Source organism: Barbus barbus, assembly GCF_936440315.1.
Source record: "Barbus barbus genome assembly, chromosome: 16".
NCBI lineage: Eukaryota > Metazoa > Chordata > Actinopteri > Cypriniformes > Cyprinidae > Barbus > Barbus barbus.
The window spans coordinates 4,661,748-4,676,563 of record NC_136744.1 but is presented as its reverse complement, the minus strand read 5'-3'; the positions used below and the strand labels follow the sequence as shown (position 1 = coordinate 4,676,563).

The window sequence follows — 14,816 nt, the reverse complement described above, 5'->3', positions numbered from 1 at the left end:
CAATGAATTGAACATATATGTTTTTTGTTCACATCAATCTGCACTCCATACAACTTCATAAGCATTTTTGGGTTTGTATTATTTTCACCTTAATGTAGTTCCAAAGTTGGGAATGCTTACAAATTGCCTTTATTTAACGTACTTTGTTTTAAATTTCTTTTACATTAACAAGAACGATCAGAATGTCTCCATGGTTTGTTCCATCCACCTTTTGTTTTAATGAAAGCACCAATAGAGCTCCACAAATGTGTGTAAAACCTGATGATCATGTTCATCCAGTATGATTTGAGACCATTTTGTGCTTCAGTGGAATCAAAACCATCTGACCTTTTCATAGAGCATGATTAATGTCACAAAGAATCTTGAATATGTTAACTTGTCTTTGTTTTGAATTTGTTTGCTTTATTCAGGCCTAAATAATATTTTACATATCAGACTTTCATTGTGGTATCAGATTTTGGACCCCATTGTTTATTTTCCCATTACTGACTATTGCACGAAAAAAAATCACACAGCTAAAACTTTATGGAATGATGAAGATTCCTTCTGTTGCCCCATCCCCCCCAACATTTTTTTTTTAATTAAGAAGTTAAACTTTAATTGATGCATTGAATCCGAGTTAACAGCGGTGGATTACGTGACTTGTGGCAGAACTACACAAACAATTAGCGATAATCAAAGAGAGGAAAGGTTGTGGTTCTAACCGATGCAATCTGGTGCTGAGCCGGTCCAGGTGCCATTAGTGGTGCAATGGCGAGTGGTGAGGCCAGAGGTCTTGTAGCCCTCCCAGCAGGCGTACATCACTGAGCTAGGAAACAGCATGCCGTCACTGAAAACGATCCTGGCGTAGGCCGGCGTTCCAGGGTTTCCACAGGATACAGCTGGGAAGGCAATCAAAGACCAAAGAAGTTAAAAAGAGAATGTGAGGAGTAAAAGATCGCAGCTCTGCGGGACTGAAAACGCAATGGAGAGAAAAGAGCTTCTGTGAAACATATCTAAGGGCTAGCACCACAAGCAAAACACTTCCAATTACACCACAAGCACTGTGTTTTACAGCCTGCAGTTTTGTTGGCAAGGTAGATGAACTTCAATTTCCAATTAGTTGGAGCTTTTGACGAGTTTTATTTATTTATTTTTTTCCCTCATACTTTGAAGTGGCATTTTCAGATAAGGGAAGTAAAGATCATACGCTCCAATGTGGTTAATTAGAGTTTGAATTCTAATAGCACAGACATGCTTGACAGCCATAAATTGGTTGGGTGTCCATACGACAGTTTTCACCAGTGCTTTTCTAAATTATGGCGACTCACGTGCAACAGCTAATAATATTTAAATTATATATTTTGACTGCTATTGTGGAAACAAAGAACAAGAAATTAAGAGTGTTCTGCAGTGTTGTTAGCAGGCTAGAGCAACTTAGTTCCAACTTTATTTATTTATTTTTTGGTACCTTCAAATAGTAATAAATAGAATTCAGATTTATTGGAAATTAAAAAGCTGCCCAGTGGTGCATGATAATAACCTTACATCGGGTTTCCATACTGCACAGCTTTAACTAATGCTTTATAAATTATTATGAACAAAGCGCAAAAAATAATTATATATAAATTACTAATTTTCATTTCTATTGAAGAAACAAGAATTTAAGAGTGTCGTTTATGCGGAATTCGTGCTCTGCATTTAACCCATCCAACGTGCACACACACAGCAGTGAACACACACACACCGTGAACACACACCCGGAGCAGTGGGCAGCCATTTATGCTGCAGCGCCCGGGGAGCAGTTGGGGGTTCGGTGCCTTGCTCAAGGGCATCTCAGTCGTGGTATTGAGGGTGGAGAGAGCGCTGAACATTCACTCCCCCCACCTACAATCCCTGCCGGCCCGAGACTCGAACCCGCAACCTTTGGATTACGAGTCCGACTCTCTAACCATTAGGCCACGACTTCCCCACGTATTCAAGAGAATAGTGAAGATCAACTGGTTGTTGGTTAAGCTATAGTTAAGAAATCATTATGATACTAAAAACTTCTACAATTTCCTTTGAAGTTTTACCCTCTCTGGGTTATTTTAATCAGCAGAAATTTAGTTGAAATAGTTGGAGACATAAACGACTCACTTAATCTTTATTATCATCAAGTTTGTAGCTGTAATTTGGCCCTCATATCCTCTTGGATTAAATAATATACAATTTAAGTAAATAGAGAAAAACTGGACCAATTAAGAGTTAATTGGATCGCAGTGGAAGGCTGCTGTAAACAGATATAGTTCCAAACTTTAAGTCATAATTTGTAAGTGGCAAAAGGCTTGTGTTTTATTTCTAGTATCTGGAAAGTAATTTCTGTATCCTTAAAAAGCTCACCGTTGAGTTACCCCCCACAGCGATCTGTCTCAGCCATGTGTTAAAGCCCTTATTTAATTATGAATGTGTCCTGAATAATGTATATTATCGATCTATTTTATGCAACCCCATCGTACTGTCTGTAGCAGAAAACAAACAAATAAATTAGGGATAAAACACATTAAGCTACTGGGCACATTGTTGTTGTCCTCTAATAATATGGTATAAATACTTCCTGGGGTGATTCCGACTTCTAGCTTCCAGGAGGTTTATGTGCTGAGCGCTGTTATTATTTTGTTTTCATTTGAGAATAAAATTACAGATTGAGATACACAGTGGACCTGTGCAATGAAACTGATGAATGCATAGGTGTTGGTTAATTAGATAGAAAATTTGATTAGTTGATTTCCATTAAACTAAATATAAATTATACATAAACTAATTTGTATAAAATTTGCTAACAGAGTCAGGCAAGAGTGGGTGATCAAAAACACATACAGGGACTGCATTTGGGAAATATGGAGGAAAACGACAAAGAACATGAATATGTACAATCCCCTCTCGATACATATATTGTTTCTTCTGGGCATTAAATAATGGTGCATATAAAACTGACTACCACAAACATTGGTAAATCACTTTACATGACTCATTTAAATACTCTCCTCCCATAAATTTTGAAATTGAACATTTACATTTATTCATTTAGCTGACGCTTTTATCCAAAGCGACTTACAATTGCTATATATGTCAGAGGTCGCACGCGTCTGGAGCAACTAGGGGTTAAGTGTCTTGCTCAGGAACACATTGGTGTCTCACAGTGGATTCGAACCCGGGTCTCTCACACCAAAGGCATGTGTCTTATCCACTGCGCCATCACCACCCCCAATTGAAGGGGAAAGTCCTATGTATATGCAATAAGGTCAGTCGCAAAACTACCATTTTATTGATTTTAAACTCTCAGTTTAGTTTCTCTTAACAAGGAAGCCAATTGAACTTTTTCAATAACAATAAAACAAAAACCTTTGCTCAGACTCTGAATCATGTTAAAACATCCTGTATTTCCATTAGCAGTTAGCTAGAGCAGGCTATTCACAAATCCTTATTAAAGCAATGTATCATTACACACTATGCTAATGACAGGCCTTTTGTGTGGCTCCACTAACCAGAGTCATTGAGTTAACTGGCAATTACCGATTTTAGGCCAGTTAGCATCAAAAGATCAATTTTACACTAATTACAGTGTACAATTCAGGAAAAGAGTGAGCAGAGCAGGTTAAGTGAGGTTCAGAAACAAAGAGAACATGTTGTAATTTGAGCCTGCTTTAGGTTCTAAGAATATATTTAAAGCTTTTTAAAGGCACAAGCTAAAAACCCCTAGTCTCTCAAGCATACATTTTTCTCATTAGGCCGTTGCCTGTACTGAATCACAGTTTGCTCGGAGGAATGCTTGCCTTTCTGATCTAATTAAGCTCAAGTGCAAAGCAAAATCCTGGTGAATTTCGCCTTGTGTGTCTCTCTACAGGTATCTGTGACCCTCACCTTCACACACGGGCTGGGTTCCACTCCAGGACCCGTTCTGCAGACATGTGCGCTCAGAAGATCCGATCAGCGTGAAGCCCGCTTCGCACGTGAACCGTAGGTGGCTTTTATGCCTGAACTCCTCCCCAAGACGAGAACCGTGAGGAGGAATTCCCGGATCGCCACAGAATCCCGGATTATCACCTACAATTTGGACAAAAACATGACTCTCATTGACCCACCTTCCCAGCAGCCTCGGTTCCAGAAATGTTTTTCTCCACAGGGATTTCAAACAATTGCTAAACAAACATTTACGAAGCAGGCCAAAAAGAGAGAAAAAACATTATACTTACATTTGATTCAAAGCAACAACTAATATGAAAATTATACCAAACTTTGAATTTTATTCACATAATCGCCATGAATGACAATTAAATAAAAAGACCAGTGTTGGGTAAATTACAAAGAAAAAGTAATCCACTACAAATTCTTTAAAATTGTAATTTGATTACATTACTGATTACTGTATTTAAAAAGTAATCAGATTACTAATTACTTTACTTTCAAGTGACTTTCACGTTTACTTTACTTATTTTAAGTTATCAAACCTAAACAATACACTACAAATAGTTATTTCATTAATTTCATATTAACTGAAAAAAATACAAAATACGTATACCCTGATTCACTCCCAATTCAACAAAACTTTTCTTTCTTTTTTTGGTTTTGTAAAATAAAGAAAACAAATAAGGTGCACTTTTTGCATTCTCAGTCTCTGTGAATATCTTCCTGAAACGAGTCACTAGAATGAACGAAAATGACATGAGAAATACAGTGTATCTAAAGAAAGCTTGAAGTGTCTATTATTAAATATTAAAATGAATTAAAATGTCGAAAACAAATATTCTCTGATAAAATAATCCGTATGAAACCAATGCGAGGTCTTTCCCGTCTGAGCTCATCTATAATGTGATTGTCACGAATCTGGTCCATGCTCTCCCTGTCAACCACCACTAGAGGTCACCCGTTCACCACAGTGACTTTTACACTCACAGCACATTGGACTCCATTTCCCACAATCCATTGCACAGATCACAGCTGTCACCATTCACACATCACACACACCTGATCACCATTTTCCAATCACCACCACACACCATATAAGCCTGGGACTTGCTCTTGCTCAGGGCCGAGTATTGTTAGCGTTTATCACTCCCCAAGCGATAGCAACTTTACAGAGCCATAGCCTTAGCCTTGCCTTGTTTTCCTGCCGTGTCTGACCCTGCCTGTGTTTACTGGATTTACCCTTAGCCTCTGCCGTTTGGACTCTGTTCGCTCCCCGTTTGGATTATTGCTCTCGACTCTGGATTATCTCTCTGCCTTGCCCCTTTGGATACTGTTCGCTGATCGTTGACCCACGCTTGCTCCACGGTTTGCTCTGTCTTGTCCATGCCATACCTGTTTGCCGATCTCTGACCCTGCCTGTTTACTGACCATGTTTTATAATAAAGCCTTGCATATGGATCCGCACGTCTCACGTCTCGTCAGCCCCGTAACAGAATACTCGGCCACACAAGGATCCAGCGGCTTTTCAAGAGAACATTGGCCAGGTATGGACTCTGCACGGCTGTTATTAACCCTCGAGCAGGGCTCGCGACCGCTCGAGGATTATATTCAGGAGTATTTAGACCTTGCCTATTTTTCTGATCTGCCGGACTACGCACTCATAGATTTTTTCTGTGAGGGCATTAATCAGCCGCTCAAGACTCAGTTAATCCGCGAGGGTCCCCGTTCATCTCTCAGTCAATTTATGGACTATGCCTTGCTGTGTGTGGGCTCTCCGTTCACTGTGGGTGTTGCGGAGGAATGCAACACCGCACTCACTCACAAAATGGCGGCAACAACAACACCCCTTCACGTCGTCACTGCCAAGCCAGAGTCTGCTCACGTCATGCCTGCCAAGCCAGAGTCTGCTCACGTCGTCGCTGTCAAGCCAGAGTCTGCTCACGTCGTCGCTGTCAAGCCAGAGTCTGCTCACGTCGTCGCTGTCAAGCCAGAGTCTGCTCACGTCGTCGCTGTCAAGCCAGAGTCTGCTCACGTCGTCGCTGTCAAGCCAGAGTCTGCTCACGTCGTCGCTGTCAAGCCAGAGTCTGCTCACGTCGTCGCTGTCAAGCCAGAGTCACACCACGTCTCCGCTGTCAAGCCAGAGTCACACCACGTCACAGTGCTCCAGCCAGAGTCTGTCACACCCAAGGATTCAAGGTCGGTCCTTCGAGTTCTGATATCCAGTGTGATGGACCCACCACTGATGTCAGTGCGAGTAGCTGGCATTCCCAGGGCCTCAACCCTGTCTGTTACAGAGACTGTTCCCCTGACCTCAGTACTTCCCGTTATGGCGGTTGCCATTTTGAGTGTGTGGGCTGCACACTGTGCTCCTGAGGCCTCTCCTGTCCACGAGTCTGCTCCAGTGCCTCCAGAGGTGGCGGCTTCCGCTGCAGAACCTCCCGAAGTGGTGGCACCCGTCCCTGAACTCGCTGTCTGCCCTGTCACGGCCACGGAGGCCGTTCCTGACCTCACGGTCTGCCCTGTCACGGCCATGGAGGCTGTTCCTGAACTCACGGTCTGCCTTGTCATGGCCACGGAGGCCGTTCCTCACCTCATGGTCTGCCCTGTCATGGCCATGGAGGCTGTTCCTGAACTTACGGTCTGCCCTGTCACGGCCACGGAGGCCGTTCTTGAACTCACTGTCTGCCCTGTCACGGCCATGGAGGCCGTTCCTGAACTCACTGTCTGCCCTGTCACGGCCATGGAGGCCGTTCCTGAACTCACTGTCTGCCCTGTCACGGTCATGAAGGCCGCCCCTGAACTCACTGTCTGTCCTGTCACGGCCAAAGAGGCCGTCTGTGAGCTCACGCCCTGTCCTGTCACGGCCAAGGAGGCCGTCTGTGAACTCTCGCCCTGTCCTGTCACGGCTAAAAACGCAGTCTATGAATCCTCGTCCTGCCCTGCCACGCCCCCTGAGATCATGAATGCTCTCCCTGTATTGTCTGTCTCTGCTCTCCCTGTGTTGTCTGTCTCTGTTTCCCCCAGATCTCAGACTCTGCCATGGTTTCCTGCCCAGTCTGCTTCCTGGCGAGGGTCTTCTGCTCAGGTCTGGTGGTCCTCTGCCCCGCCATGGTGGTCTTCTGCTCGGGTCTGGTGGTCATCTGCTCCGCCGTGGTGGTCTTCTACTCCGGTCTGGTGGGCTCCTGGTCCGTCTACTCCGCCCTGGTGGGCTCTTGCTCGGGTTTGGTGGTCTTCTGCTCGGGTCTGGTGGGCTCCTGGTCCGTCTGCTCCGCCCTGGTGGGCTCTTGCTCTGTCCTGGTCTCCGGTTCCGGCTGGATGTCTTGCTCTGCCCCAATCCCCGGTCTTCCCACTTCCTCAAGGACCTGGCCCTCCATCCCTCCCCCTGTTCCGCCTCCGCTCCACCGCCCTCCTGGATTGTGTAGGAGCGTCTGGAAGCCGCTCCTTGGGGGGGGGCTATGTCACGAATCTGGTCCATGCTCTCCCTGTCAACCACCACTAGAGGTCACCCGTTCACCACAGTGACTTTTACACTCACAGCACATTGGACTCCATTTCCCACAATCCATTGCACAGATCACAGCTGTCACCATTCACACATCACACACACCTGATCACCATTTTCCAATCACCACCACACACCATATAAGCCTGGGACTTGCTCTTGCTCAGGGCCGAGTATTGTTAGCGTTTATCACTCCCCAAGCGATAGCAACTTTACAGAGCCATAGCCTTAGCCTTGCCTTGTTTTCCTGCCGTGTCTGACCCTGCCTGTGTTTACTGGATTTACCCTTAGCCTCTGCCGTTTGGACTCTGTTCGCTCCCCGTTTGGATTATTGCTCTCGACTCTGGATTATCTCTCTGCCTTGCCCCTTTGGATACTGTTCGCTGATCGTTGACCCACGCTTGCTCCACGGTTTGCTCTGTCTTGTCCATGCCATACCTGTTTGCCGATCTCTGACCCTGCCTGTTTACTGACCATGTTTTATAATAAAGCCTTGCATATGGATCCGCACGTCTCACGTCTCGTCAGCCCCGTAACAGTGATCATGCCCATGCACATCGCACGCTATAAGATAATCATCCACGCGAAACCAAGCTTGAGACGCGCAAACATGTAAATGCTCATGTCACCTCTGTCGAAAGGTTCAAGTTCATCTCGGGTACTTTTCATTTTTGGAAGAAGATTCGCTGTGAGGAATAAGCCTTGAATTGCGATGCCGATGCGGTTTAATCCAGCGGTTGATCTCATTCTGATGAGTCATTTATTTTTTACTTTATTAGTGTTACTGTGACAAACTTTTACACATTCACTTGTTGAACTTTTCCCAAACTATAATGCCAGACTAAAATATGTCGAGTGTAACATTTTTAAACATGATAGGCAATCTTTCATTGCATCTAAATGTTGTAGGACTCTCATTTTAGCTCGCATTCTCCTGTGATTTATTAAAGGGCATACTGACGCGCAAAACATGATTTTTACTTTATATTTTTTCAACACTGCATTTGTAACTTAATGTAATTTTATTGACGTAAGTAACTGTAATCAAATTACATAAATTTAAAATGTAACTCATTACTTTACTGCGTTTACAGAGTTATACCCAACTCTGAAAAAGACGCTAACATATAAGACAATTGACTCCTTTTATAGCAATATTACATTATGGCCTGGTTTCACAGACAGGGCTTAGACTAGATTCAGTTTAAGTCATTTTAATAAACGTGCCTTAGAAAAAACATTACTAGTGTGCATTTTGAGACAAAATAAATGCATTGATATATTTTAAGATCAGTCAGAGCAAGTTTCTTTCAGTTGAAACAGCTCAGATTTTGATTTTAAATTCAACCCAAATATTAGAGTGTGTGCAGCGCAACCTGGGAGAGTAACGTTAGCCTGATGCCAGCTGTGCACAAAGGCTGTTTCTATAAAGTGGGGCTATTCCAACTTTGCAAGGACAGTCTGGCACTTCTGACTCACAGCCTGTAAGTGCATTTTCTTATTTAAAGAATTTGCCACCGACGATTCAAACACGAGTATTGAGCAGTGTTGAGTAGCGCTTGTTGTTTGTCGCTTCTCCGATCACAAATGCGGACATAGTAATGTTTACATACATACAACGCGACACGTAAAAAGACAGTATAAGTCATTATCATCAATAATTACTGTGTGTCCCCACTAGATGCAACAAACGCCTCATTTATAATGGGTTTTATTGTTTTTGTGTCATCTCGCCGGGACACGGCATCACAATACGGTGAGGGGCATTTCCATCTCACGCTTGAGGTATACGGCCAATCACAACGTACTGGATAGCTGGCCAGTCAGAGCACACCTCGCTTTTCAGAATGATGAGCTTTGTAAAAATCGGCACGTTTCAGAAAGGCGAAGCATAGTGGAGCAACAATAATGTACATTTTTGTATGTACAAATAATGTGTTTTTTTAACTTTAAACCGCATAAATACATTGGATTACCCCACATACACAAAGTAATGTTCATTTTAGCAACATCATATGACCCCTTTAATACATGTTTAAAATCAAAGGTTGTATCTGTTAACATTAGTTAATGCACCGTGAACTAACATTAACAAAATTAAGAATATCGTTTTAATTGATTAGCCTTAAAGAAAAAATAATAAATGCTGTATATTGCTCATTGTTAGTTCACATTAGCTAATGCTTTCACTTACATTAACTAATGGGACCTTATTGTAAAGTGTTAAGCCCCGTTCACACCAAGAACGATATCTATAAAGATAACGATATTAGCGCCCACACCAGCGGACAATATCGTCTGTTTATTCTCAGCGCATGCTAGTCTGCCGCTTTAAATTCTCAAGCTTGTTATAGCAGGAAGGATTCTGATTGGCTATCAATGTTTTAATCGTGATTCCAACTATATCCTTTCTCTTTGCCTTTATCGTTATAGCTGCTATTCTTTAATATTGAGAACAATTTTTAGAACTATATTTTTATCCTTATCTTTATAATAATCTTGCTTGGTGTGAATAGTCCTTTACTCACATATATATAATTTAAAATTATTTATGGGTGTCACTGAGATTTTTTGGGGCAGTTTCTGTTTTTCTGACTTCTCTGATTTGTGGATTCTTTCTTCAACAGGAATTTGGAAATCAGTTTCATAGCTCATGCTAAAATCATTTTTTTCTATGAATGAAATGAATGTGTGTTTTTCTGACCAAACTGCCGTGCTCTAGTCCAGGGCAGTCTGGTCTACGTTATTATTTTATAAACGCATCACATAAACATGTAATGCCAGAGAGCCGCGTGACATGCACATAATCTGGACTTTGAGGAAACAACACTTTGTCTGCGCTGATGTCAACAGCAGTTACTGTTTAAACTTTAAGATCTGTCTGAGCTCAGACAGACATTTAAGTCTGAAGTAAGCTGAACCGCTCACACAGAGGCTTAAAGATCAGCCGGCTGGTCTGCAGTCTCCCGCCCTGAGGCTCTGCCACCTGCTGATGTATGTACCTGAGCAGTAGGGTGGCGAGCCGCTCCACCGGCCATCCTCCAGACACTGGCGCGTGGCGTTCCCCACCAGAGTTCGGCCCAGGCTGCAGGAGTAATGGACCACGGCTCTGTTGGTGAACTTCTGGCCTGACATGACAGCAAACGGCGGTGTGCCGGGATCACCGCAGGTTATTGCTATGGGGGGGCAGAAGAAAGCAGACAGAAGATCTCCTATAAGATACTTCAAAATTGCTAAAACTTCAGTGTTCTTTTGCATATTATTAAAAAAAAAGTTGTTACTCTGCCGCATTGCCTCAAAATTGATGCGGTACATCTATGCAGTGTTATTTTAAAGTGTCTTTGTTACATGTTACATGTACTTACTATTATAATAAAAATAAATTATGCATAATTACATGCAAGTAACCCTAAGCCAAACCCTTATCCTAACCATAGAGTAAGTACATGTAGTTAATTAATATTACTCAGTACTTAAATGTATAATTGCACTGTAACAAGGACACCTAAAAATAAAGTGTAACACAGTGTTTTTTTTTTTTTTTTTCAATTATCATGGAAACAGTGGTGGTTTAGATACAACTCACTTACAGTCATATTTAATTTTAAAGCCTTAATAGGGATGTGCAAAACTACATATTTTCAAAATTGACTGACGGCCTGGTTACCCTGTTTTACAGTATACTGCATATTATTTTTTAATGGCAAGTGTGAACAACAGGCATAAGCTACACTGTTGTCACATGACCTAACCTTTGAGGCCTGTTTAATTCAAGCAAGCGGTTTCAAGTCAAAACCTTGGAAATTAATATGGTTCGTTTGCACTTAATTCCTTTTTTTTGTGTAAAACTATAATTTGGCTGATCAAATAGCCAAGGAGATGGTAAAATCACAGCTGATATTCGTTCTTGTTCATCCATCACAGTGAAAACTTAAAATTAATGGTCAAGTCAACCACACTGCATTGCAGGATAAATTCAGAGCACTGCTTATAAACTATATACAGCAGAAAGAGTAAATGCAGTATGGTATTATACTGTTTCTTCAAACATACACTCTTAAAAATAAAGGTGCTTCACGATGCTATAGAAGAACCTTTTTGTCTAAATGGTTCCATAAAGAACCTTTAACATCTGAAGAGCCTTTCTGTTTCACAAAAGGTTCTTTGTGGTGAAAGAAGGTTCTTCAGATTATAAAAAGGTAAGAAAGAGATGGTTTTTTAAAGAACCTTTGAGTGAATGGTTCTTTGTGGAACCAAAAACGGTTCTTCTATGACATCGCTGTGAAGAACCTTTTAAGCACCTTTATTTTATTTTATATAGAGTATAGCCACATCCAGACGCCAATCAGGCATGTTCCTAAGAGGCAATCACATAGGCTGCTTGCATTTAAACAGCTAGGGGGAAAAAAAGTAAGAGTTGTGAGATGTTGAACTATTTTTAAATTGACACATTTAATATACAATGTGTCAAGTTATAAATACACTTAAAAATACAATACTCACAGCAAGACATGCTGGTGGAAAAAACAAAAAAAAGATGTGAGACAATGGCAAAAGATGTCTGTCTGCATGTGTATACTGACCAACTATTTCAAGAACATTTCAAGAACATTTTGACAGTTCAGTAATTGTCTTGTTTACAAAAGTCTTGTCTTTGTTACAAAAGTGGTCCTTTATGGCTGTAGTAGTGGAGGTTTTAAAGCGATGAATTTAGAAATGCAACTTCTAAGAGATGACTTCAGTGTGCTGACAGTTCAACAGTTATTGTTACTTTTAACATTGTAAAGCACACTGTCGGAATGCTAAATCTCTAAAATGATTCCCTTTAGTGCACAAGTGTTAAAAATATTAATAATAATAAAACAAAGATAAACAGAAATAGTACTGACAATAGACAATAAACTGAAGATTGTCTCTTTTTTTAAAGCAAAGATACCTAAATATCGTAGTACCTTGTGTCAGACTTATAGGATATGAGTAATTTTTTATTCAATTGGCAAAAATATTCTCAGAAAAAAAGGTCTCAATAATCTTGTAGAATAATCTTGTATAATCAACGAATTGAGCTTGTTTTAAGAATGTTGGATACTACTGGAAACAAGAATCGTAATTCTAATTCAGAAAATGTTTTTTGAAGCATTCCATCACATGTATACAACAGCAAAGACATTTTTGGCACTGTATGAATCTCTGGACGAGTGTGTATTGGACGGAATACGAGGCTATCACTCACCAAGGCACTTAGGAAGTGATCTGTCCCAGAAGCCATTTGACTGGCAGGTGAGGACGGAGGAGCCGAGCAGATAGAAGCCTCTCTTGCAGTGATACATCACAGTGTTTCTGTAGTTGAAGCTCTCAGGGTAGCGCTGTTGAGAGTGACGAATGGTGTTCTCCACAAAGCCTGGATCAGAGCAGTTTACCACTGCAAGATAAAAACAGCCAGATGCTTAATGTCTGACAGGGAAGCAAGAGTGAGGAAAGACAGAAGAAATCAATGGAGGAGACTGAACAGCAGGATCGTTGGTGCAGCCTCTGGAGCAATTTCAATCAACTCCAAACCATAAATCGCTCTTGAAGATATGGATTATGAGAGGGTGAATTGTGCTTCTTCAGAACTTATTTTGCCTTTTATCTGTGCACTTCCTCAAGTCAAGGGTCTTCTGTTTTCCCGTGCATACCTAGAACATGTCATGCATGCATTCTGATCTAAAGTTGAAATATCTGTCGACGCAGTGAACATTATTCTACACATGTAGCTGATTCTTTTTATGCTGTAGTGACAGATTTTGACAGATGTGGTCATATTACATTTTTCTGTACTCAAACCGGGAACATGCTGTTCTTGGCATGCTGTGTCAACCATGCAGTTACAAATTCAGTTACTGCCCGTCGCAATTTAACAAAAAAAAAAAAAGATAGAAGTTGACGCCATGTCCAGGGGAAACAAACCAGACTGCCTTGCCTTGGTGGCAGCTGTCAATGTCGCGGCACTCAATTAAGCCCCCTGGGAGAAGAAAAGTGGGTGGACAAGCAGCTAAAAAGTTGATAATTGGCACCTGTTATTGGCGTGTTGTTTTTCTTTGTGAGACATCATGATTTGATTTGAGTGTATCTTGAAAATAAATATCTTATCATAGCAGCTTAGTATAAGAATGAGGCATATAATTGTGATATGGTTGACAGTTGTAAAACAATAATAATATCTTGTTAGAATTCAGTTTTTTTGTATTGTTTTTGACAACTCGTCTTTTTTACAAATAAATATGACAATTCTACTTGTTTTTTTTTTATTTGTGTTATTTTTTTTAATTATATATAACAATTCTAGGCTTCTCTTAACAGTTCTGCTTTTAGTGAAATTGTATGACAGTTTTATCTTTTTAAACAACTGTATATTAGAATTCTTCTTTTTTCATTTGTATATTGCAATTCTGCTTTTTAGGTCACACTTTATTTTAAGGTTCAGTTTTTGCTATTAACAAACCATTAACTACGACTTTTGCCTCGAGTAGGGCTGCACGATATATTGCATGCGATTGTCGTGCGCATCTCGTCAGTAAAGCCGGTTCTGTGATTATTAATAAATCTCCATCACCTGTTTTCAAATGGAGCACAGAGCCGTAGTTCACCGACACGCGATCGCCTGCGATATTGAACGTGATATTACGTAGTTTTGTTTCAGGTTTCTGGGTGCCATGTGCTCTCATGTCAATTGTCTTGACCCCACCCAGACAGCAAGCAGTGTTGGCCCAGATCCGGCCCACATCTGGCCCGCATGGATTTCACACGGGCCAGATGTGGGCCGGATCTGGGCCAACACTATATTACTGTCTTTGCACCCATCTTGTTTCCTGATTATTGGTTAATTTGCCCCACCTATGTTATGTCGTTACCATCCTTATTTGCTCCCTTTATAATCTCCTTGTGTTTGCAGTCCCGTGCGAGTTCGTTGTTGTATGTTGTGTGTGCCTGGTGTCCTGCCTTATCCTGCCTGGCCAGTCTGTTTTCCCCTACGGGATAGTTTTTGTTTGTTTATTTTATTTTTGTGTTAATAAAGGCCTTTTTTTCCTCCTGCACTTGAGTCCTCGCTCTCCTCCCTTCACCCACAGATGACTTGACTTGACCTGACAATATCAACCTCGACAAGTTAATGATACAAGAATAGACATGAAATGCTTATTTTAATTCTTTCAAGTAACTACATAAATTATTCTGGTCACACTTTTGATTAGGGTTTAATTCTCACTATTAACTAACTATCAACTATGACTTCTGCCTCAATATATTACTGCTTATTAATACTTAGTAAAGTAGGTGTTAAGTTAAGAATTGGGTAGGATTAAGGATTTCGAATAAGGTCTTGCAGAATAAGACATTAATATGTGCT

At 41.2% G+C, this 14,816-nt stretch overlaps 1 protein-coding gene across 2 annotated transcripts in view; it reads right to left on the bottom strand.

The window, feature by feature from the left end:
• LOC306882813 (CUB and sushi domain-containing protein 1-like) overlaps nucleotides 1-14,816 on the bottom strand; it is a gene marked incomplete at its 3' end in the record, with an annotated part of 412,841 nt that overhangs the window by 18,010 nt on the left and 380,015 nt on the right. For both annotated transcript variants that reach the window (XM_079437723.1, XM_079437724.1), the window contains exons 54-57: nucleotides 12,663-12,851; nucleotides 10,432-10,605; nucleotides 3,883-4,065; nucleotides 705-881 (exon numbers count right to left, since the gene is read on the bottom strand). In XM_079437723.1, coding sequence (XP_079293849.1) covers nucleotides 705-881; nucleotides 3,883-4,065; nucleotides 10,432-10,605; nucleotides 12,663-12,851 — 723 coding nt within the window. The remainder of the gene's footprint in view (nucleotides 1-704; nucleotides 882-3,882; nucleotides 4,066-10,431; nucleotides 10,606-12,662; nucleotides 12,852-14,816) is intronic.